Raw genomic sequence first — 24,401 nt, 5'->3', positions numbered from 1 at the left:
CCATGGTTTAAAGGAGGAATAAGTGGTAATACTGCAATTCCCAACTGCTGGGGCGTGTCTCACTGCTCTGACCATGCCTTAAAATCCAGAGGAGTCAACTTCCCAGCCCCCATCCCACTACCATGAAAGGCACAGCTAGATGTTTCCATGTTTGATTGTTCTTAGAAGCTGAAGCACTGGAGAACATACCACTGTGACACTTGCACAAAGCACGATGGAGTTTGTTTGATCAGTACTAGAGCATGAGCTTAGTCTTCTGAAGTCTTGTGCTTGCTCAGAACTGTCCGGGGGGGCAGAATTTGTACCTTAGTGAGGTACAAGGCATCATACCCAAGGTACAAAGCATCTTTCCCAAGCAAAGACCTGGCTGCAGAAGCATTTTAAAACATGGCTATGCAGAATAAGGTCCATTTATAACCGGTGTATATTACAAACTATCATGACACTATATTATACTATATACTATAAATACATCTCAGGCAAGAGTTGTTAAAATATGCCAGTAAGGAAGGGGAGGGGAAAAAAAAGTATTTTTAGCCATCACAATTATACTCGTAGAAGGCCTGTGAAAAGTGTGAACTTGGTAGAGGAACTTTAAGAATTAAGCTGATTTAATAAGCCATAGTGGTATTTCTCCTTGGTTTTCTAGGTAGTGATGGAAAAGGGACAAGGAAGAGCCATTTGCCATGTATTATACTTTGGTTTTTGCTCCATGGGACTTGGAATACATTTTTTTTTCCTGATATTATTTTCCTTCTGTGCAAGTTACCTCTCACAGAACCACAGAATCGTTTGGGTTGGAAGGGACGTCAAAGATCATGCAGTTCCAACCCCCCTGCCATGAGCATGTGACTGTTCATTTGTTCAGTGTTCTCTAGCTGTAAAATCTGAAATGGTGCATGAATTTCATGGCAGCTGTTCCTGCTGGAAGAATATACTTGCTGATGAAGAAAGAGCAAGCCTCTGCCTGCATTTCTGAGTCCTCCCTTTGCAATGGCTACCAGCGTGCCATCTTACTCCACTGACTCTCTCCAAACTGAAACCCAGCCGTGTGGGTGCGTTTTGGGTCACCCAAGCAGTTTGAACCTCCGATTCTAGCCAGCTGCAATATGCAGGAGACTGAGGAGGTCCTTGCACACTCTAGGGCGCAAGCTAAAACCCACACACCCCAAACGCCATGTGGTCACAGCTCTGGGTGTCGTTTGGGACTACAAACAGAAAGTACCGCACGACTGGGCTTAGGACACAGGCTGACAACACCGATGGCGGGCAAGTGACGCGGGGGCAGGCTGCGGAGACAGCAGAGACCACAGCCGGGGCGGAGGCCGCATCCGCGAACAGCCAGCGTGAGGCCCGCGATCTACCGGGAGCACCCGGGAGCACCCGGTACCACAACTGCGGACAGCCTCCACCGGCTACCGGGACCCGGCGCGCCTGCGCGCTTGAGGGGCGGTGCGCGAGGAGGCCTCCAGCCTTCCCGGCGTGCCCCGCGCCCACCATAGAGCGGAGGGCTGGCTCTGCCGCTCTCTTGGTCGCTCTCTTCCAGCGCAGCGCACCGTGTGTGGGAGGCGGCGCGGCTGCGGCGACATGGCGGGTGTGGGGCAGGATAGCGTTGCCGCCGCCGCCGAGGCGGAGCAGCACCTCAACGGCGAGCTGCCGCCGGAGCCTGAGGACAAGGACGGCGCTGAGGGCGGCGCGGCGGGGCTCGGCGCGGAGGATGGTGCCAAGAAGAAGCGCAAGAAAAAGAAAAAGGGCAAAGCGGGCCCCGCGGGTAGGGGCCGGGCCGCGCCGGGACCCTCCGCTGACAGGGCTGTTGGGCGGCCTGAGGGGGTTGCATGCCGGCAGAAGGGGCCTTGCACGCGGCAGCGGGTGGCTGTAGGTGGCCAGAATGTCCTGCCGTGCAGGGCACGGGTGGCGTGATGGGCGCCGCTGTCTCGGCCCGCGGCGGCTGTGTGGGCTGATGGGGATCCCTGGGCGAGGAGGGGGCTGGCGGGGCCGGGAGGATGCTGCAGCCGTTGCTGTTGCCGTTCAGCACCTGGGGAGCTGGTGTGAGGGAAGTCCTCCCTGCTCCTGTGCACGCAGGAGAAGCAACCCCTTCTCACCTCCTATGCCCTGAGGGGGAGAAGGGCGTAAGGCGGCTGCTGTAAAAGTCATCGCGCATGGTGGAGTCTCGGTACTCCTCCCTGCTTCTCTTGAGAGGGCTGGAGCAAGTCTGGGCAACTAGTGTAGAGGAACTACGGTTTGGGTTTGTTTTAGCATGCTAGCAGTTTGTGATGATCGTGCTGTGCCTTTATAATTATCTACTTCACGCCCATATTATCTCAGAAGAGCACGCGGCTGCGATGGCAGAAGGAGTTTGTTATCCAGGCAGGAAAAAAAGTAATCGGAAGTGTCTGGGTAATGTCTGAGTAATGCACAAGTTTCAGTAACAGTACCTGTCATTGTAACGCACTACAATGTTAGACATTGGATCTGCTTTAAAAATGAAAAAAAAAAAAAAAAGCGTCATATGTTCAGGTCTCTATAGGATGACTGCAGCATAATACTTTATAAGCTTTGGGGGCTGTTGTTTACTAATACGGAGCTATCCTTTTGCTGTAAGTCATACTTCAATTTTACAGGACAAGAAACAGATAAAGAAGTGGAAGGTGCTCTTGATGACGTAGCAAAACAATTGGATAAGCAAGCACTGGAGGAGAAAGAAAAAGATGATGATGATGAAGGCAAGTGTAACATCTTTCCCCTTGACATTTCCAGTTTCAGCTTCTTCCTCGACTTCTACTTAAACCTTTCACAGATGCCTTTTTTGTTTCTTCCCACATGGGAGAGGCAAGATGCAACTATATATACTTTTCACTGTTTCAGCAGCAGTTTAGCTGTGACACATGCATATGCCTGAAAAATAGCAGGTATAAAAGCTTTGTTAAATCTTGTTTTCAAGGATCTTCCTACTGAAGGGAAATGTTTAGTTTAAGCTAAAGTAAGCTATAAATCACCTTCACTGGGGTTACCATGGTCAGTATCAATTTATGTGCCAAATTACATCTCTTATTCTTGGCTTTGAAACAAAATATACAGTGAAAACTTTAAGGGAACATTTCAGTTAATAGAAGGTCTTAGAATCTTAATCTGTGACTTAAAACCTGTTCATCCATAGTCCTAATTTTTCATTAAAACTGAACTGGGGAGAGATTAATACATAAGTAAGGCATACACCTTGTGTGTTGCTTTCTCTGTGCAGCTGGTATTCTAAGCAGGTGCTTTGGAAGTGCCCAGTATTGCAGTACAGGCTGGATGCATCTTTTCTGTAGGAATATCAGATTAAGATTCTGTATTTACTGTTTTGATAGATGGTCCTCAATAGGAATGGACACTTAAGAAAATACATTTATTGTTAGTAATTTAGTTTCCTTCTTGTGAATTAGCATTTGAAGTTGGCTGAGCACCCTAAAGTGTTTCTTATTGTTCTGCTAAGAAGTCTTCTTAGTTGACTATTGCTGGAACTAGTAATTCCAGAATTTAGTAAATGAGATGTAGAATTAAAAAAACAAAACAAAAAAAAAACCCAACCAACCAAATTGTGGTGGAGTTGATTTATATATAGCATCCAGTTTTATGGAGTTACTTTCCATTGGAAGTATATTCTGATGCTTCATTTGTTTTGTGGTATATTTCAGGTTATGGAGTTCAAATGTAATTAATACAATGTGTGCTTTGCCATCACTGCAGATGGAGCAACAGGTATTGAGGAGGGTAGTGAAAATTTTATACCATGAAAAGAATTCTTGAGAGTTATTAGAATAGTTACAGTTCCATCTCAGGAGAAATAACATTGTTAGTCACAGATCAAGTCGTGTGCTCTTTTAACTTTTTTACAGTATTAGCAATTACCATTACAGTATTAGAAAGTATAGAAAAAAAGGTGGTGCTGTCGCTGAAATCTTGCTTTTTTTCCACACATTGGACTTGGATATGTTCTTAGAAAAACAGTGATATTTTTGCAGATAAGTAAAAATTGCTGGAAGTTGTGTTTTGGGGTTTTTTTTATGCAACTGTCTATTCTTGCCTGTATTGGTTCTTACCACTTGCCAACTTAATTGTGTAGTTTCAGATGTCTTGCTTGAGATATGGTTCTGCATTAGATTAAGACAATAAAATGCCTACACCTCCACACATCCCCCCCTTTTTTTTTCCTTGATAAGCCTATAACTGAGTGGTTTCAGAGATGAGACTGTGTATACCTTTTGAAATCTGGGAGAGATTAGGAAGGACTCTTCAGATTTCCATTGCAGTGTTAAAGCATGCTGATAGATAGCTTAATATCAGGTAAAAATGTTATTAAACAGCTATATCAAAATGGCATAAGGTTGGGCGTCAGTTTTGCAAAGATCTGAAATTGCTGTTCTGGTGCATATTTTTTTCATTAACAGCTAAATAACCTGAAGACAAACAGGGTATTGCTAAGATGCAGTAGTTATGTTTCTGGCAGCACAGTTAGTCTGCAGCAGTCTTCAAGGACATGAAAGTGTAGGCCTGGCTAGGTTGGCTTGCAATTGGCAGATACATGTGCAGTGGTGTATGAAAAATCCATGATAAGCAAATAGTAACAGCAACAATGTTTAAGAAATGCTATACCTCTTTGTGTGTGTGTGTGTGTGTGTTTAGGCCTAGTGTTAAAAAAAAAAGGCAAAATACGACTTGGTGAATGAACTGGAGTCACTTCTAACTCATTTCTTGATGAATTGTTTGAGCACAGTTGAAGGTCAAGAGAAATGTGGCAAAGTTACCACATTTTAAAGAATTTTATATGCGTTGCCAAGGACTTTTGGCTGCCTGTGGAATATGGATTGATGGAGAGTCTGTTAGGCTGGACTATGTTGTAGTTACAAAATACTTGAGATTTTTTTTTAATTTTTTTACAGTGATTTAAATAAAGATACTTAATGTCAAAATGAGCTGTGCTGGGGCAGTGGTGAGACATTACTGAAATTTGCCCCAACTGCAGGGTTACAGCATTCACCATGGCATAATAATACAGATGACACTGACCATCATGGGAGGCTTAAAATCTAGTGACTGGAACAACTGGTCAGTGTTATGGTTAGGTTTTGGTTTTATATAAATGAGGAAATACAAGTATCTGTATAAATTCATTTTAAATGGTAATGCATTGATGGGATTCAAAAAGTTCTTTCAGTATTACTTTTTGCTTCAGATAAAAATGAGTGTTGTAAATGTAGATGACTGATATTTATCCATTTTGAAATGAAATTGTGTTTAGGTCCAGAAGGTTTAGTTAAATGGTATCACATTAGATAAACACTTCATTGTTTATGAAGCATTAGATGTAGCCAAATGTGAAATCCACAGTGTTATTGTTAACTCTCAAATGTGATGGTAACATGGCGTGGATGATTCTTGCTGTGTTCTGTGAATGCTTCTGCTGGTGCCTTCCACCTGCAGTGTTTTTGCTCAGTGCTGGTTGTGACTTTCCCTGTTATCTCCAGATAAAACTTACCCTGACCTAAGTGCTGTCATCTTTACTTGTTTGGGTTTTTTATCTTTCCAGATACATTATCTTTCCAGATAGCTAAAGCATCAGAAGATGGGTTTGAAGCAGTAGTTCCTAGCTTTTTGCTAGCTGTTGTCTGACAGTTCTCGCTCACACCCTCCTCCAACCTCAGGCATCTTGTTGAATTGAGAAGAAAAGAATTTGAAGTAGGACTTTCTGAAAACTCTTCCCTGAGCTGCTTTTTTTTTTTTTTTTTTCCTATTTGGTGGTATGTTTAAGTCGTCAGCTTTAGAAAGTATTTTCTTAGGTCTGTGTTTGGTATAGGAACTGAAAACGCTAATGGCTTGGTGGCAGCTGCTATCCGTTGTCTTTTACTCCATTAAATTCTGCTGTGAAGGTGTTTCCAAATAGTCCAGATGGTTTTGTGTTTCATTCAGAATTCTTTGGTTCTCTAAGGTTGTTTTATGTTTACTTTTATGTTCAATTTCTTTCCTGTAGATGGAGAGGGTGAAGGAGATGGAGCAACAGGGAAAAAGAAGAAGAAGAAGAAAAAGAAGAAAGGACGTAGGTATCACACACAAAAATAAAGACAGACTGCTCGAATATTTGGTATAAGCATGTATAAGTGCTGTTCTTGGCAGTTGAAACAAATTCTGGGGTACAGTTTGGGTTTGTAGGCTATGTCTGGCTGAGTTCTCTTCTTTCCCAAATGCCTGAATGCCACCTTGAGCATTGGCCAAATAAAAGTTAAACAAGGGTATCATGATATGATGTTGTCTTCATAGAAGCCCAAATTCTAGGAAGGGGATCTTAAATAACTTGTGTGGTTTTAACTTTTATGGTTGAAAAAAGGTACTTAGTATTTTCCTTATACCATATGTAAAACTTTCTTCAATTATACTCAACAGCTAAGGTGCAGACAGATCCACCTTCTATTCCAATATGTGATCTATTTCCCAGCAACGTATTCCCAAAGGGAGAAGAATGTGAATACCCATCAACACAAGATGGGTGAGTGTTTTAAGCTTAAAAAATAAATGCTGTCATCTGGATGTGCTGAATTATGAAAGTGTTACTGTACAACTAAATGGACAAAGTGACTTATGTGCTTTTTTTCCTTTCTTTTTAAATAATTTTTTAACTGGATTGTTTAAGAGCTTAATGAATAGAAGTCTTTAGGCCAGAAATGTTCCCCCTTCCATATCCTTTTAATTAAGGTATGGCCTGTATGAACAGAATTGCCGTGAAGCAGGGGACCATGAGACCCAGGGGACCAATAGGATTTCAATAGACAGGTTGTAAGGAAAATATAGTCTGAATTAGAACTGAGAGGTTTAAAATTTACGGAGATGAGACACTGTTATGCAGCAGTTCTAGAGGCATGTAGGTGTCAACTTTTTATCAGTATTTCGGTAGACATGTCCATCTCAGGCTGAGTTTAATTTAAAAGCCTAAGTGGTACATTCTGCACATCGCTTCTCTCTGTTTGTATGAATCTATAGTTACTATAACCTAAACTTTTTTTTTACAATTCATACTAATGTGGGAATAATGTGCAATTTTAGTAAACTAGCAACAGCTTCTAGTGATTTACTGGATCAGAGATCTGCATCCTTATGTTTTCATGACGTACTACTATTTCCTTATGCTTTGTTAGGAATTGGGATACACCAGCTTGACGGAGTTTCCTGATTTTTATTCCAACATGAAGATTTGTGGAATGTCATGCTTGGCAGGGAGTACACCAGGACATGGAATTAGCTTGAATTGCATGAAAATCTAAATTAAAAATACCCAAGTATTACTTAAAACTTCTCAGGAAATGTTGAATCTAAACTCTGAAAACATAGTATAAACCAAAAGGAGTATTGGGACTAGATAAATATTTACATTTCTAAGCATTGTTTAGTTTTCAGTCATGTTTTTCCAGAATCAAATTGCTTCAAGACATTATTGGTTGATGAAAGTCAATGCCTGTTTGTCATAGTGTAAGCAGCATAGTTAAGAGTCTAATAGGTCCTTTAAATTGTATTCAGATATTCACAGATAGCACAGTTTCAGCTTTATGAGATTAAAATTTGGGGTTTAGGTGGCCTTTTTTTTTAATTACTTCAGTTTGATCACAAGATGTGCTTGTATTTATTTATAAACGACTGCTTTGTTTGTATGTGCAGTATTAGCATGCTAATGAAGGATTTTCACAGGGTAGTCCTCACAAGCTGATCCAGGAGTGATTCCTTTATTAAGGCTTAAGTGTTCATGTGTGCATATGCCATGGTCACAGGGATGTGATTTAAGCAATCCAGGAAATTAGATTATACACGTTTTAAGCATGCGCATAGTTTATTAACAGATAACACACTTATTTTTACCTCTGTTGTGTATCCAGCTATTGAAGTTTAAATGCCTTCCTCTGCGTTTGCTACTATTCATTTGAAAAGAAAAAAAAAAGAAAGAAGACAGACAAACAAACTGAAAGAAGAGGGGGGTGGAGGGTTAGAAACAACCAACCAACCAATCCACCTTTTCTAGTGGGACTTAAGCAGGACATCTTTTCTGAGCAAAGAGTTTTCTGGCATGGAAGAATATACTCTAAGGAATCTAAAATAGTTTCTTTATATAATTTGCTTAAGCAAATATATGCCTGGTTTTCTTCCTAATTTAAATATTTAAATCTTATGATGCTACTTTAGCATTTCCTAGCATAAGTAGCTACTTAAATTAGTAGCTGATCTGAATGCCAGGATACTTCCTATTCCGAATAATAGTTTAATTTGACATATCGGTGAAGTGGTTTTGTGCTGCTGCTTATGTATGCTGAGGTCAGTAGGGTTTTGTCTTTTTTTTTTTTTTTTTTTTTTTTTTTAAAGAGCTGCACTTCTATTCTTAACTCTTGATGTCACATGCGTTCTAACATTGCCCGTTATCAACATAAAATTGTGTATTTTGTGCAAGAAGTTGAATTTGAAGTGGGTATAATTCCATTTTCAGGGCAGAAAATAGCAGAGAATCAATTCTTCTATAAAAACGAGACTAACAGGTTTGATATTTTTGTATCTCAATTATTTGGTTTTGTTGGAAGGCTTGCATTTTTTATTGATGACGCTTGAATTCGAGATGATATGATGAGAAGGGTGGAGAAGCTATAGGCGATATTTTATGATATGCCAATTTTGTTAAAGTGGGATTAAGAAATTCTTGTCCCTGCCTGCTTGTTTCTGCCCATGTGCTGTTATCTGATTTATATCTGAAATAATCTGGGGATTTGTTTTCTGGAATTCTTGTGTTTGATCACTAAAATCTGATTTACAGCACAATCCTAAAAAGGTTTGTTTTAGTGAAAACTGGGGACTGTGGACTGGACTGAAAAGATGGGTATAAATGGCTTGGAGGAAGACATGAACTTCTTAAGCTGGTATGTGGTAGCCAGCATATTAGTTAAAATGTATCCTTGGGAAGGCTTGTTAGCTCTTGCACCTGTGCAAGGACAAGATGTTTGGCCAGACATTTATCTCAATTGTTTTCTTTCACGCCCCAGCAGGAGTTCTTGTCGCCTCCTTTCGTGAGCGCCAGGGTGGCAGTGGTGCTGCTTTGGGTCTGATGCAGTATTTTTAAGGGTAGAGGTTATTTTGTCCCCCAGTTGTCTTGCATGGAGTGACTATATGCTGAAATACATAAGTATAGAGTGAGGATGGCTTCCTGCCAGTTTGCTGGAGTTTGCGCTTAAGACTGTGACTGATGGCAGAGCAGCTGCCCAGACTCTGTCAGCAGCTCTTGTTACTGGAGGGTGTTCCCTGCTAGAATCCAGAACAGTCTGAAAGGATCCTTGAGTCTCTTCCCCTGCTGTTTTTCTGCACTACACCTTTTCCATCTTCTTGTGCTATGACTGCTGTGCTGGCAGTAATCCAGTTTCCAAGTGCAGGAAAATGCTCAGGTGTTGTAACCTGCTATTTTTTGGTGGAATTTTCCAGTGTTAAGGCGTATTGTAAGAGTAGCATGTGTGATGCTTTCTACTGGAGCAAGAAAACTGCTCAGGAAAGTAAGCGTGGGATTTCTCCTTTGCACTGGTGTTACTTTATCTAAAAAGAAGCAGGAAGTTCAAGGGAAACAAGCAAAGGGGTCTCAAGATATTTGGTTCCTCTGGTCATCCTGAGGAAAAAAAAATATAGAATAGCTGTTATCCTCCTTTGTCTTTTCAGCTCTGCTTTAGGGTTGCAGGCCTCTATTTAAATACTTCAAAATGCAGCAGAATTGCAGGGCATAGTCTCTTGGCTCACTCATACCTGGTTTTGACTGTAAAGGAAACTTTTGAGTTGAGCCAAATTATGTATCTATGAGACAGGTAAGTGGCTCACCTGTGGATTTGAAAAAATAAACCTTTAACTCTGCATTCTCAGTTGTTTGCTTAGAAACAGCTCACGTAAAGGTGAAAATTTCTGAATGTGCAGACTTTAGCATAGTTCAGCATCTTTGGTCCATCTTGTCTATCATCCCTTTTCTTTTGTGATCCATTTGCCAGGATGTACAGCCATCTATTGTTCTTAGTAATATTTGTCCTGCAGAGCATGTCGTGTTCTTAGAGTTGCTAAGTGTTGGGGTTTTTCCATTGTTACGGGGCTTCAGCTTCACCATTTAAAGGGTATCTCTAAGAGTAGTCTTAAGTTCTGACAGTTGCTGGAGTGCTTGAATTAGTTTTTTGTTTTCTTGGAACCTTAGTTGTATGGCTTCTTGCACAGTAATAAGAAAAAGAAAATATACTCAAAACTGGTGTTATAGTCAGTGTTATATCTTCCAAGGAACCAAAATGAGTGATACCGTCCTGGAACAAATCTTAATTCACCATCCAGCAAATTTAGAAAGTAACTTCCTGGCATGTCATAGTTACTATCCACTGAGTTAGTTGTTATTACTTATATATTCTGGGGATGAGTCAAAGTAATACTAGAACTGCAAGCTCTTAAATTGTAAAGGAGCTTCTTGTGTCTCGTGTCAGTGACAATTTCTGGGCCAAGCAGCTACTCCGCAGTGCTGAGATTCTTCTCAATACAGGAGGAGCACTGTCTGTATGGGTAAGGCTGTGCAAAAACGTATGTTGAGCAGAGTATGTTGCAGTCATTTGCTTTGCTAAACTCAAGGTAGCATTGCAGGCACTGAAAAGTACGCTGCTTCTCTGGGCTTTTGGAAGGGTTGGGAGGTAAGACTTTTGAAAACATAAAGGGAATAATATAGTTCATGGTCTAATCGAGTTTAATTTCTATGTGTACATGATTAATTTTTATATTTCTGCAGTGTTTTTCACAGGTCTCAGTCTGTGGTAGATTATTTTTTCCCTTCTTTTACAGGCTTCCCTTATTCTGAAAGTTTTCCAAATAAGGATCTTTTCTGTTGCTCAGGGGGATGTAGACCTGACTGGTTAATAAACGCTGCAGGCTTTAGACAGAAGTTGTAATGTCTACTGTGATTATAGTAACTTTTCATGACACACTTTTATTTTGAAGGCGAACTGCTGCTTGGAGAATAACTAGTGAAGAAAAGAAAGCTCTAGACCAAGCCAGCGAGGAAATCTGGAATGATTTTCGGGAGGCTGCGGAGGCACACAGACAAGTGAGGAAATATGTTATGAGCTGGATAAAACCTGGGATGACAATGATAGAAATCTGGTGAGGACACAGATCTTCTCAAGACCTCTGCTGTAGATTTTTCTTCATTTCCAGAGGGGGAGGAGTTTGGTGTCAATTTTGTGTGCTTAATTCATTGTGTCACAAGTGTTGGATATTCCTGTCTGAAACACCCAAACAGTATCACCAGTAATTTCCTTAAAGTTCCCTCTTTTAACATATTCTCTGCTTTACAGGGCCTGGGATCATACTGAATTTCAAACTAAGCTTTCAGTTATGCTCACTTACTTTGAGCATATGCTTGATCTGTGATGCTCAGTGCCTTGGCTACTCTTGCACACTCTGCAATGCTTAGAGAAGTAGCAATAGCACTAGTAAACATCCTGGCTCTTGCCAGAATTGTCAGGACAGTGCTCTGTGGATGAGTGATGCAGGTACAGTCTATCCCTAGGGGTGGGCAAAGAGGCATAAAAATGGTATGGCTGTGTACGCTGTCTGGGACAGGAAGATTCTGTCTATATTTAGTCTTCACTAACTGATGTTTCTGGAGAAGTGCAGTGTTTCTTTGTGTTATCCTCAGTTGATGAGAAATAGCTGAGCAAATGGATTAAAATAACATGAGTTAAGGTAAAGCTTAAATAAATAATTAACCTGGGCTGTTTCTCTTGATTCTTCCAACTATTCTTTTACATCCTTTGGTTTGTCTAGAATAAATGTCTACTGTTCAAGTACTGCACTGGTCAGGAGAGTTTAGCTTCCAAAATCAGGTGCTTTCAGCCTGATATGACTGAGGCCTGTGCAAACTAGAGTTAGGGTCGTAACACAGCTGATTCCCAAGGTAACTGTGAGGATAATGGAAAAAAGTAATATACCATCAGGGAAAGCGGAAGAAAGACAGCTGCCTTAATAATCACTAGTCTAGCTGAAACAAACCTGTCATACTGAATTACACAGTTTGACTGTTACAGTTATAAGCAATAATTTTCTCAAAACATGACTTTGCTTTGTAAAGTACCTTAGGCTATGGAGGTTTGCCTATTAAAATACATTCTCTTCTTATCCCAGATTGCTCTAAGTGAGCAGCTTTTTTAAATAAAACCAGAGTGTGGTGCGCTGATGTGAGCTGCAGTTTACAGCATTCACTGCCACTATGGGAGTGCGCACCAGTGGGCATGGATCTGTAGCTTGCCAATAGCTAACAGCTTGAGAGTAGACAAAAATCAAGAGCAAAACCTAATCTCATAGGGTTTTATTTTATCATGGTTATCACTTGAATTAAAAACAAACAGAAATGTAAAACAAAAATAATTACTGTCCTCCTTTAATTGAAATTTTTTCTAATAGAGAGAGATGTATACTATTGCCTTTCCCCCTCCCTTAAATCCCTGTAATTGTAAGGAATCCATTTAATTTCCCTAAACTTCAGTTGTATAACCTCTGCTGCTCTGGAAGAATGTGTTAAATGTAGCTTGTAGAGGATGGATAGTTTAAATTTAGATTAAAAACACTGGTGAAGTACTTAGTTTTGCTCAAGAAGGGGTAGAAGAAACAGCACAAAGAACTGAAGATTGCTGTGTTGTATTTATCTCTTAAAGTCTAGGTCTCCTCTTAGTTACTATACAAGTAGTTTAAGATTTCGCATTAAAACATTCGCTTGCATATTTTTCTGAGGTTTTGTTCTTGCATTGATTTATGTGATGTCATCATAAGAAATATTAATGACAACTGTTATGTTCCTTTTTTTCCTTCTCCCTCTCCTGCCTTTTAGTGAAAAACTAGAAGACTGCTCACGTAAGCTGATAAAGGAAAATGGTTTAAATGCAGGGCTTGCATTTCCTACTGGCTGCTCTCTGAATAATTGCGCTGCCCACTACACTCCCAATGCTGGCGACCCGACAGTCCTGCAGTATGATGATATTTGCAAAATAGATTTTGGAACACATATTAGTGGTTAGTTTTAATTTATGAATTAAAACTGTGAGAATATTCTTCAGAGCAAAGGCTGCGATGCTAATTAACTTCTGCTTGTTTCAGGTCGTATTATTGACTGTGCCTTTACAGTCACATTCAATCCAAAATATGACAGACTATTAGAAGCTGTAAAGGATGCCACAAATACTGGAATAAAGGTATGAGCATTATGCAAGTCATTTACCAAGTCTTTTACAGTAAACTCTGCATTTATTTTATATTTGTATTTGCACTTCATTTTCAGTGTGCTGGAATAGATGTACGCCTCTGTGATGTGGGGGAGGCCATACAAGAAGTTATGGAGTCTTACGAGGTTGAAATTGATGGCAAAACATACCAAGGTAAATTCTTTCCTGTATATAAGGATAGTTGTTCTTACAGTATGTGTATATGTGCAAATTGGAAAGACCTCTGTAGAAGTAGAGTATGTGTCTTGCATAAATACATGTTTCTGGCTGGCTTTAAGTATTCCTCTGAAATATTCTTGGCTTATCCTTCCACGTATTTTATATTCAACAATAAAATGACGGCTAAACAACTGTTTTAAAATGTACAAATAATCTGATACCTGCTGTTTGGTTTTATTAATAAATTTTTTGCTACTGTTGGAGTTGCTAGTCCTAAATAACAAGGTTTTGATACAGCATACAAGACTAACTTGTATCTTGGCTGGAATTTGTACGAGATGCCTGGATAGTTTTGTGTTTAGCTCCCCTGCAGTCACTGGTGTACATTCAGTATGGGCTAACAAACAGAATTGCCTTGAAAGTTTAAGCATTTGTTAGGAAATTGCCAGTAATATCGATGTTTTCTTCAAAAGTGAAACCAATTAGGAATTTGAATGGACACTCAATTGGGCCATATAGGATACATGCTGGAAAAACGGTGCCCATTGTGAAAGGAGGAGAAGCCACAAGAATGGAGGTAAATGAAGTTCTTAAATCTTTAAATTTCCCCAGCTGTCACTGAATATTTCCTGTGCACTCCTCTAATGTGTAGTGTTCATGATCATAGTGGATAATAGTAGCGGAGGAAAAACTTTGCTGTACTTTGTAGTGTTCTTTTAGAGGAGTGATCACTTACTGTAACTTCTCCATTTAGCCCTGGTGTCTTTTGGTATCTAGAGCTTTCTAAAACTGAAGTATTGGAAGTCTTCTATTTAAAAAAACAAACCACCAAACAAATAAACCGTTGAAATTAAAATGGCCTTAGTGATGCTTAAACTCTTGCATATTTATTTCTCAGTGTGTATACGTTTCTTAAATGCAGCATTGGAATGTTGCACTTTGGAACAGGGAAAAGGACAGGAACTTAGATTTTGGGGTAGCCTTGAGGGGCACAGTTTTCCTGAAAGGTGTTTCAACTTGCCAGTCATTCACACTTTCCTTGTTTGTACACTCTGTAATTAAAATAACCCAACAACCAAACACCACCACCACCTGCCCCCCTCAAACCCAAAACAATCTTCTCTAGCTCAGGTAATTCTTGAGAAGTATCTCTGTAGTGTAGTAGCTTTGGATGACTTTTTGCAAGTACGGTTAGATGTAATATCTATCTTGAAAAGCTTCCAGTGCAGTGTTGTGTTTGTTTTTTTTGCAGATACAAGATAATTAAGCATATTTGTAGTTAACATGGGAGGCTAAGTGGAAGGTGGTTGGATAGCATTTTGGAGCAGGGGAAGAGAAATCGCTGTACATGATGCGACAAACTGCCAGTCAGAGAGGTAGTGTTAAAATATGTAACGTGAGATTTAGCCACCATTTTGCTGTAAGCTTGTGTTCTAACAAGATAAGAAGGCCAATTTAAAAGATTGGTAATGAGATAAGATGCTTTTAATTTCTTTCTGAGCCTGATCACTGATAAGCAGTGATCACTTGTAAGCCTATCAGAGTAACTTAGACTTGTAAGAGCTGAATAGGGGTAGGTGTTATCTGGACAGGACTGTTTTTTGAGGTAGGCTCACTCTCATCACCCAGAGCTTGTATCGTAATTGTTGTCACTAATGACATGAGCAAAAAGACAAAGTTTTCATCCTCCTCTTACCCATAGGAGTGTGCAGTGGGATTAAGGAGTATTGGAAAAGGAAGGTAGAAAAAGCTTGTGTGCCCTTCTTGTTTCAGCTTAGTGAATGGTTAGGTCTTGTACATATCATCCATCATCAGTATACTAGTACAAAAGTTGTGTTCTCTAAGCAAATCATATTTAAAGATTTCAGAGCTTTGATTTTGTTTTAATTGAATATCAAGACACTGGGGAGAAGAACTTTTTTAGTTCCTTCAACTTCTGTAGGTTACTTGGGACACAGTCCTGCATCATTAAAGACATTGAGGTTTGCCAGTGAAGAACGTGGAGCATAGCCAAGCTCTTACTGTGCTGTGCTAATTATAGTATCAAACTGAGTGTTTTGTGACTGAGAGAAGTACAGTCTCTGATTCTTATTCTGAAAAAGTGGGTGTAAAGTGCAATTTTTATTTCTTTTGTGGCATTGTGTGTGTGGGGTTTGTGGCTTTGCATTATGTCTTTTTTAAATTAAGTCGGTTGAATATTCAGGGAAATCTTTAGGAGTTTTTCTTGAATTTGAAGCCAGCATTACTGCTTTTCACATGGCTTCTTTTTGGGTTGTGACTTTCAAAGTAGCTTAATAAACTGAAAAATCCACCTCCTGCTGCCTGTTAATGTTTTATGCTCTAAGTCCTTCTCACAGTCCTGCCATTAAGGATATGGGAATGCACTTGGCAGAAATGAGTTTATATAACGGTTTTTTGGCATGATCTTGGCTAGAATCTTGATAATGCCCTTGTAGATACACTCACCTTCATTTTTTGGAGAAATTAATCTTGTGGAGTGGAAGTGAGCAGGTTAAGGGTTTATGCTAGCAGCTGTAACCAGAAAATTCTTGCAGAAATTGGGCAGAAAGTTCTTCAGTGCCGTAAGTCCCTGTAATCAACATCTATTTGCTGTGACTAAACTGTACTTTTCCTAGGACTTCTACCTGAATAGTGGAGGAAAATTACCTCCAGTTAGCAAATACTTTGCAGCAGACTGTAGTTTCCTGGCTATGTTAGATGTATTGTGTTTGACGATGTTTTAACTGCAGTGCCTTTAAGAAGGCTAAGTGACTAGAAATGCGATTATACGTATGTCTTGAAATGGATAAAGTGATACGAACATAAACAGCTGAGATTTGGAGATGTCTGCAACCTCACTGTGTGAGATTTCCATATTGAATTTTTCTCTATATTGGTTTGGTGATTGAATCTGTTCATATTCAGTGACCTGTATTCAGAAGGTGTTATACTGATATTGTTGTATCAGAGTGGCCCAATGTTACTTGTTTTCGTATTGCAACGTGTTACCTGTTGTTGTTTTTTTTCTCTCCTAGGAAGGTGAAGTATATGCTATAGAAACCTTTGGTAGCACAGGAAAAGGCGTTGTTCATGATGATATGGAGTGTTCTCATTATATGAAGAACTTTGATGTTGGGCATGTGCCAATAAGGTTGGATTTTTTTTGCTACATTCTACTAGAGTAACCACTCCCTTAGGGGTCAAATTTGATACAATGCAGGTTCTTCACTGATTAATAAGGCTGTCAGGATTCAAAGGGTGGTGTTAGCAATGTTCTTGTTATGAAATACAGAATCATAGAATGGTTTGGGTTGTAAAGGACCTTAAGATCATCTAGTTCCAGCTCTGCTGCCATGGGCATGGATGCTTCATACTAGACCATGTTATTCAAGGTTCTCTCCAGCCTGGCCTTGAACACTGCCAGGGATGAAGGATTTACCACTTCAGGCAGCCTCTTCCAGTGCCTCACCACCCTCACAGTAAAGAACTTCTTCCTTACATCTAACCTGAACTTCCCCTGTTTAAGTTTGAACCCATTACCCCTTGTCCTATCACTACAGTCCTTGATGAGAAGTCCTTCTCTGGCATCCTTGTGGGCCCCTTTGTGCTCTCATTGGAATAATTCCATATTGTCACAGATTTACAGAGAATCTGGAAATTGAGAAAATAGATTATGCCTTCAGAAATGTAGATTATTTTTTAACAATCTTCTCATCACTGGTAATTTTTATGAAGAATAATATATAGGTAATGTTTGTATATTAGTCTATATATTAAATGTATAGATTTTTAAATCAACATCTGTATCATGGTTGTGTGCCACAACCTTTTGTCTTAGTGCTGGTCCCAGAATATGTCAGGCTATTCATGTCACCTGTTTTGTTCATAAGGATTTTTTTTTTTGGTAGGTTTTAAATTCTTGGTTTAGTGCGTTGCTGCTTATGTTTGGAAATAAGTTTACTTCTTAGCAGATGTCTAAATCGCTAATCTTTATTATTGTATATTGCAAGAAGCAGAAATAAAAAGCTTAGTGAGTATTTGACTTCAGCAGTAAACTGTCAGTGTTCTCAATCACAGGCTTATGCCTAAATCAGTTCAGATTAAGTGCTCTGTATCAGGAAGAATTCTGGTTTTCTTTATGGAATTAATAGGCCTTTTATTATTTAAGAGAATAATTCCTGTCACTGCATTTAGTTTTGCTTGTGTAGGTAGATGCAGATATGTTCACATTTACCTCCCCCTTTTTGTAATGGATGGCCAAGGCATTTGGCAGCATTCAGGTTTGTTTTGAAGGGTATCTTTTTCAGGAGGAAAATGCACCTTCTTTTGTGAAGGGAATACCTGATAGGTGTATACAGATATCCCATGACTGGGCATTCTTAAAATACCTTGAAATCTAATCCTTTTTTTAATTGGTGTGTTCTGTTTCTGCAGAGAATGCTTACTGGTGATGGCTCTTCCTTCTCAAACATGTTCTTCTCTCTTTTTCAGGCTTCCAAGAGCAAAACACTTGCTAAACGTTATCAATGAAAACTTTGGTACTCTTGCCTTCTGCCGCAGATGGCTTGACCGTCTGGGGGAGAGTAAATACCTAATGGCGTTGAAGAACCTGTGTGACTTGGGAATAGTGGATCCATATCCTCCCCTATGCGACATCAAAGGCTCGTACACAGCACAGTTTGAGCATACTATACTGCTGCGCCCAACGTGCAAGGAGGTTGTCAGCAGAGGAGATGACTACTAACCTCAAAGCCACCTCAGCACCTTTATACTCTAGGCTTTGTTGGAACATACTATACCAGAATTAATTTGCAACATATTGTCTGTTTTAACAGTGGACTGATGTAATACTTTCCGTATTTGGAAAGGAAGGAATTTAATCAAAGGCAAGTCTTCTAATGTAACTAACCAAGGAAAAAGCTTTCAGGCCTTTAGAAATATTTCAAAAGTTACTTATTTTTTCTGTTCAGGGAAACGTGCTATAAGGTTCAGTTTTTAGTTTGGAATGAGTTATACATTTTTGTTTTGAACATTTATGAGAAAAGATGCTTTTCAGATATTTATATTACCATATTCCTACTTGAATGCTTTGAATGACTACATCTGATTTCTGCGCCCAAGTCCTCTACGATATTGCCTTTTAAACTTCCTGGAATACATTTTGTAAAAAATAAAGACAAATTTTCAGATCTAAAAAAAATATATATATACTTTTTAGAAGTCTGGTTATGATTCTGGTCAGGAGTCTGCTGGGAAACTGCTCTATTAAATATTTTACAAACTTGATTTGCCATTTCTTGTCTTGATACAGGACCAGTCTTACCCTAAGGATGAAACTGCCTTTCAGTGCTTGTTTAAACAGTTTGTCAGTGCTGGGATACAGGGCAAGAAGCTGTCAACTCTTTGCTGAGCAGAATGTGGCAACATCAGTAGAGATGGGTGATACAATCTGGTTTTGAGTGCCCAGTGTTCAGTTTAGACATCATCTGTGTTAGAACATGTAAAATGTATTTGGTGGCCTCTGTTGCTGGTACCAGCAACAAGCAACTTTTGGGCTGGTCAGCGTGAGTATTTGTCTCTATCCCTACTAATTCTTTGCTGTTGATATGCCCTATTGCATGGAGTGCAATTTTCCTTCATGTGATTCCCAGCTCCTGAAAGTTCATGTTCAACTGGACAAGTTGTGGGGACAAGGAAAACATTATTTTGGAGTGTTAAAAGTTGTTCCCTACAGGCAAACTAACCTGGAGTATCTGATGTTTTCTTGGTGCTAAAGGTCATTCATTACCTGCCTTCCTCTTGTAGTGAACCTGACTGTTAAATCTCATTTGTTAAAGGTAAACTGAATCCCATGGCCCTTTGGGCCTGTTTGCGGTATGTCTTCCTTTGCTGTATATTTACCTCATGACTTACCTGTTAATATTTTACATAGTTATCAGTAACAAAAGTGACAGCTTCTTCAGTAGGACAGCAACAGTGCCTTAAATGTAACTGCTTAGGAAACAGAGACACTTCACCTGCTCCTCTATAGTGACAGCTTGTGTTTATTTATAGAGGAGTTCATATTAATTTAGAAATGTCAATTCTTGCCCTCTCTGTCTTTGCATAAAAGCTGCCTTTTTGTCATTTAAAACCCAGGTATGTGAGCCACAGTTTAGAGGGAAGCAGTGTCATGTACTGCTTGCAGTTTTAAAATAAGAGACACTGGTGGTTTTGTTCCTCTGATTGTAAGTATTGTTTAAACCAGATACTGCTTAAACTTGTAGAAATGGCTGAAATGAGATACTGGAATGTGTATTTCTGTTGCTGTTTGGGAGTCTTGGCATCCCAGCAATGTATTTTCAGTAATGTATGCAGCTGTGTGGGCATGTGTGTCTTGGCTTCCAAACAAACAGTAGTTGGTGTATACACTTCTACATGGCAGAGTGAAAACTGGCACTTGAAGTGGATGTGTGGTGTAGAGTTGCTGGGTACATCAGCTGCTGCTGTTTTTATTGATGCAAACAGAACTGTACTTCTGGTGCACTTTTGGACTTGGAGCAGATTGTGGCAGAACGGATGGCTTCCCACTCATTGCTTGTTTTTGTAACAAGCCTGGTTATGACAAGTTCTGCTAGAGACAAGTAACACAAACCTGCTTCAGTTCTTAGCTCCTCATCTGCTAATTTCAGGCTTTTCTCTCTAAAGAGATGGTCATCTAGCAGCTCAGCAGTACTTGATGCTGTTCCTACAGCTTAAGGCTTTTTAATCTTCACTGATAGGTTACTTCAAGAGCTATCAGTATTACAGATCAGGAGTTTATTTTCCTTTGTCATTTACCTGAACATAATGGGAGGATCCAGGCTGGCAGAGCTGCTTTGGACTATGTACTATTTTAGCTTCTTACTGGCTGTTTGCTAATTCCCGGTGGAAGCTGATAATCACACATAACAAGTTGCAGAGGAAATGCCTCAGAAAAATCCTCGCAGAACATGATGTTTATTTGTTGTCATTAGATTCAATTGGATTTGTTTGGATACAGCTTCCTGTGCTGTTTGCTGACTGTCCTGCCCCTACGCCTGTTAGCATGGAAGGCAAGCCCTATGTCTGCCTTTGCATTGAAAGAATAAAAAATCCAGTTTGTCAGAGACTTCTGATCCAGATGTTAAAATCTGTCATCTTCAGATACCCAGAAGTTGGAGATACCTTGTTCCTTGACTATGTGCAGCACCAGAAATGGTAAGTTTTGTAAAGTATGTTTATTACAGGTGCCAGAGAGCTCAGAACTGACTTTGCAGGGTTTTTTCTTCATGCAGACCTTGAGAGATGCATATCATTTGAGAACAGAGAATGGACAGCTTGACCTTGTGTGATCTGTCCTTTAAATGAAGGTATGGCCAAAGATTTTCCTAACCAGGAGACTAATTTTAGATTAGACACTCTGCTTCTCTTGTGTTATTTGGGTTGGGTTTTTTGTGCTTTTTGATCACCTGCTTAGGTCTTCAACCTGAGTAAGTCTTCATTTCGTGGAGCCTTGTGTTTATGTTTGTAAATAGCAAAGTTCAGTTGTCCTGTGTTACATTGGTCAGCAGTCCTTCATGCACGCTGTGCAAGCAGCAGGCACTGCCAGCTTGAAGTAGTCTTCACCAATGGTTGAAAAGTTTTGAGCCTGCCATCCTCCACCTGTGTGATAAAAGCAGGTTGGGGCCAGAAAGCAAGCCAAGTGGATGTGACTTTGTATTAGTTAGTGTTTAGGGGACAGCCTCCAGCTGTTGACAAAAAAGCAGCTGCCTGCTGCAGAGGGTGAGCACTGGAGCTGCCCTGGTGCTTTTTCTTGGCAGTGTGCCCTTCGGTTGAGCTGGGCCTGGCATCGCTCCTTGTTGTGGCCCATGTCACATGGCTCTTACAGTATGGAACAGGGAAAATGGGGCTGGTGGGTGCAAACAGCACCCATGAGGTGGGAGTTTGGTTGTCTTTGTCTCTCAACACTCCTGCAGCTTGAGTACTTCATAGAAAACAAATCTGTTCAGACTGCAGGAGCCTTCCATCTAAAGGCCAGATTCTACTGATTTTACTTGAACTGAAGAGGTATTAATATTCAGAATCATTAAGTCTCCTATATATAAAAATTACTTCTCTGCTTGTGTGTTGATGGTAGGTTTGCTTGGAGCCATGTGCCTCACATTTTGGCTTAAAATTCAGTATGTCAGAATGGTTTGTGTTAGAAAGGGCCTTAAAGATCATCTACTTCCAGCCCCCCTGCCATGGGCAGGGACATCTGCTTAGACCAGGCTGCTCCAAGCCCCATCCAACCTGGCCTTGAACACTGCCAGGGATGGGGCAGCCACAGCTTCTCTGGGCAGCCTGTTCAGTGCCTCACCACCCTCACAGTGAAGAATATCTAATCTAAACCTACCCTCTTTCAGTTTAACCATTCTGCCTTGTCCTATTGCTACATGCCCTTGTAAAAAGTCCCTCCCACCTTACAAGTAAGATCAGGGTTCTCACTTTCTAGTGGCAGATTGTATTAAAAATTGAAATAAACTTGGCACTAGGTAGCACCTGTAAGATGTATTCCATGGGTCACGCTCTTCTTCACACTGAAACATTTCAGACTCTTGAAATAATGAACCGCTTCTAGCACTGGGCTACATCAAAGCTGCTGCCAGCCACCTGGCTTGCAAGGGAGCAGGTATTTTAAAGGTGAGTAGCTGTAACTCCTCAAAGGTGGAAACAGGGGATCTAGGGAAGGAAGTAAAGTTACTGTTACAGTGAGAACTGCTGTTTCCTCCAGCTTCATTGTGTCATGTTGCCTTCAGTATATCAAAGGAATATCCATATTATATAACACCAGCACCAGAGTAAAGGTGGAATCATGGAAACTTCATGATGTGATGTTCATTTCACTTCATTTTTACAGGTGCTCTTTGGAGAAAAGGAACTTTGCCAGGTCCCACTTATTTAATATATATATATTTATTTTATATAGGAAGGAAGACAGGTGTTAGGCTTTTTATAGTTAATCATTTGCTGGGATTTTGCACTTCCATGGAATGTCAAGCGCCAACAAATTGGAACATCAACCAGCTGTCCATAAACAAAGGCAGGCAGTGTATTTTCTGAAGTCACTCACAAAATAATGCGTTTGCCAAATGGCTTATGAAGGTGCGTTTAGAGAGAAAGGCCATGTATCTTGAGAAAACCATAGCAGGCTCTAAAGCAGGATGTTGTTTTATATGAATTATATAGAGAATGGGTTTTTTCCTGCAAGGATTCAGAGGCAGTTCTGGTTTCATAATTTGGAATGTTTTGAGTAACTTTTAAAGTAAAAGAAAAAATAATTAGATACCTGTGTTATGACAGCCACCCAACTCTTAGAACCGAGGTTGAATGCCATCTAGATTTTAGCTTTGCTTCTCTTTTATACTGGTGCTGACTTTTCTTTTACAAAGGTACAGTGCTCAAAAACCCCCAAAACTGCATAGGCTGGTCAGCAGTTAAGAATAAGCCTTTTGCCCAGTTGTTTTTGAGCAGTAGATGTATGCTGCTCCAGCTTTTGAAATTACTGTTTTTCTTTTCTCAGTAAGGCCAAATCTCTGAATCGCTTAGACTGTGGAAAGAGCTGCATAGAAGCCTTATTGCCCATTAGATAAAAGTGAAGACACACAATGCCACTGCGTGCTGTCTGAATGCACTTACCTGTTTGTGTATGATTGTGTCTGATTCACCACTGCCTCTTGCTGCCACCCAAGGGAGCAGGACAGGCTGGGAAATGGGCCACCAGGAATCTCATGCAGCTCAACAACGGGAAGCTCCACATCCTGCGCCTGAGCAGGAATAACCCCGGGCACTAGCACAGGCTGGGAAGCAGATCCCCATAGCAGAGCCTGGGGGACAACCTCGCCATGAGCCAGCAACATTGCATTGGGCAGAGTATCCTAGATCAAGGGAGGTGAGCCCTTCCCTGTCCTCGGCCCTGGTGAGACAGGCTTGCTGGGGTGAGGTAACCAAAGGGCTAGAAGATGATGAAGAGGCCCGGAGCACCTGACCTGCGAGGCGAGGCTGAGCGAAGTGGTAGTGTTCAGCCTGGAGAGGGGAAGTTCAGGGCAGATTTTAACCTTGTATTTATACACCTGATGGGAAGAGTAAAGAAGACTGAGCCAGGTGCCCAGTGTCAGGACAAGAGGAAACTGGCACAAACTGAAACACAGGAGGTTCCACTCAGGGAGAAGAAACCGGTTTTACTGTGAGGATGGTCTAGCAGTGACACAGGCTGTCAGCAGAGGTTGTGGTGTCCCCACCCTTGGTGCTACTGGAGACCTGACTGCCCACAGCCCTGAGAAACCTGTTCTGGCTGACCCTGTTTTAAGCAGAATTGTCCTCTGCTATCTCCAGAGGCCCCTTCCACTGTCACCTACTGTGTGCAATCTTTCCAAATGAACTTGATATGTACTGATGACAGCACAGTGCTGCTTCCCTTGTCTATCCAGGGAAACAACCCAACCACTCCCCTGAAGGGCTGAGGAAGGGAGTCAGCAAGTGACCTCACAAATGCATGTAAAACTAATTACTGGTAATGTTTCTATCATCCTGTGTGATACTCTGTGCGCATGTGTACACTATGCTTGGCTGCCAAATTACTAGTCATAGAGCATTGCCATGTGTGTGAGGTGGTCCTGAATCCATCATTAAAAATAATTACTACAGGATTGCTTTACAAAGTCCTGCAAGCACTGATTGCTTGTGCAGTGAGAGGAAATTCAGCAAGAATGGACTCCACTTAACCAGGCAGCAGGTATCTGAGCTGGAGACAGCTCTTCACAAGGTGGAAAATGGAGTTGCACCAGCAACCTTAACCTGGTTTTCTGAATGTAGATTAAAATGAAGGTGGAGAGTGGATGCCTTCACAGGATTAGTCTTTCATGCAAGTAACTTTCTTACCAGACCAGCTTCCTCCTGATAAAGGAGGGAGCT

General features: G+C 40.6%; 1 protein-coding gene across 1 annotated transcript; it reads left to right on the top strand.

The window, feature by feature from the left end:
- Positions 1-1,469: 1,469 nt before the first annotated feature.
- METAP2 (methionyl aminopeptidase 2) lies at positions 1,470-18,734 on the top strand. Its single transcript, XM_061351254.1, has 11 exons — positions 1,470-1,771; positions 2,622-2,723; positions 6,011-6,076; positions 6,421-6,523; positions 11,011-11,172; positions 12,899-13,080; positions 13,165-13,259; positions 13,346-13,442; positions 13,922-14,025; positions 16,484-16,599; positions 17,940-18,734. Exons 1-11 carry the CDS (start codon positions 1,588-1,590, stop codon positions 18,190-18,192), a joined length of 1,464 nt encoding a protein of 487 aa, XP_061207238.1. The 5' UTR covers positions 1,470-1,587; the 3' UTR covers positions 18,193-18,734.
- The last annotated feature ends 5,667 nt before the right edge of the window (positions 18,735-24,401 follow it).

Source organism: Neopsephotus bourkii, unplaced genomic scaffold, assembly GCF_033783945.1.
Source record: "Neopsephotus bourkii isolate Nb327-2 ecotype Australia unplaced genomic scaffold, CSIRO-AGI_Nbou_v1 NB_567, whole genome shotgun sequence".
Classification (NCBI taxonomy): Eukaryota; Metazoa; Chordata; class Aves; order Psittaciformes; family Psittacidae; genus Neopsephotus; species Neopsephotus bourkii.
This window is presented reverse-complemented; position numbering and strand designations above follow the sequence as displayed.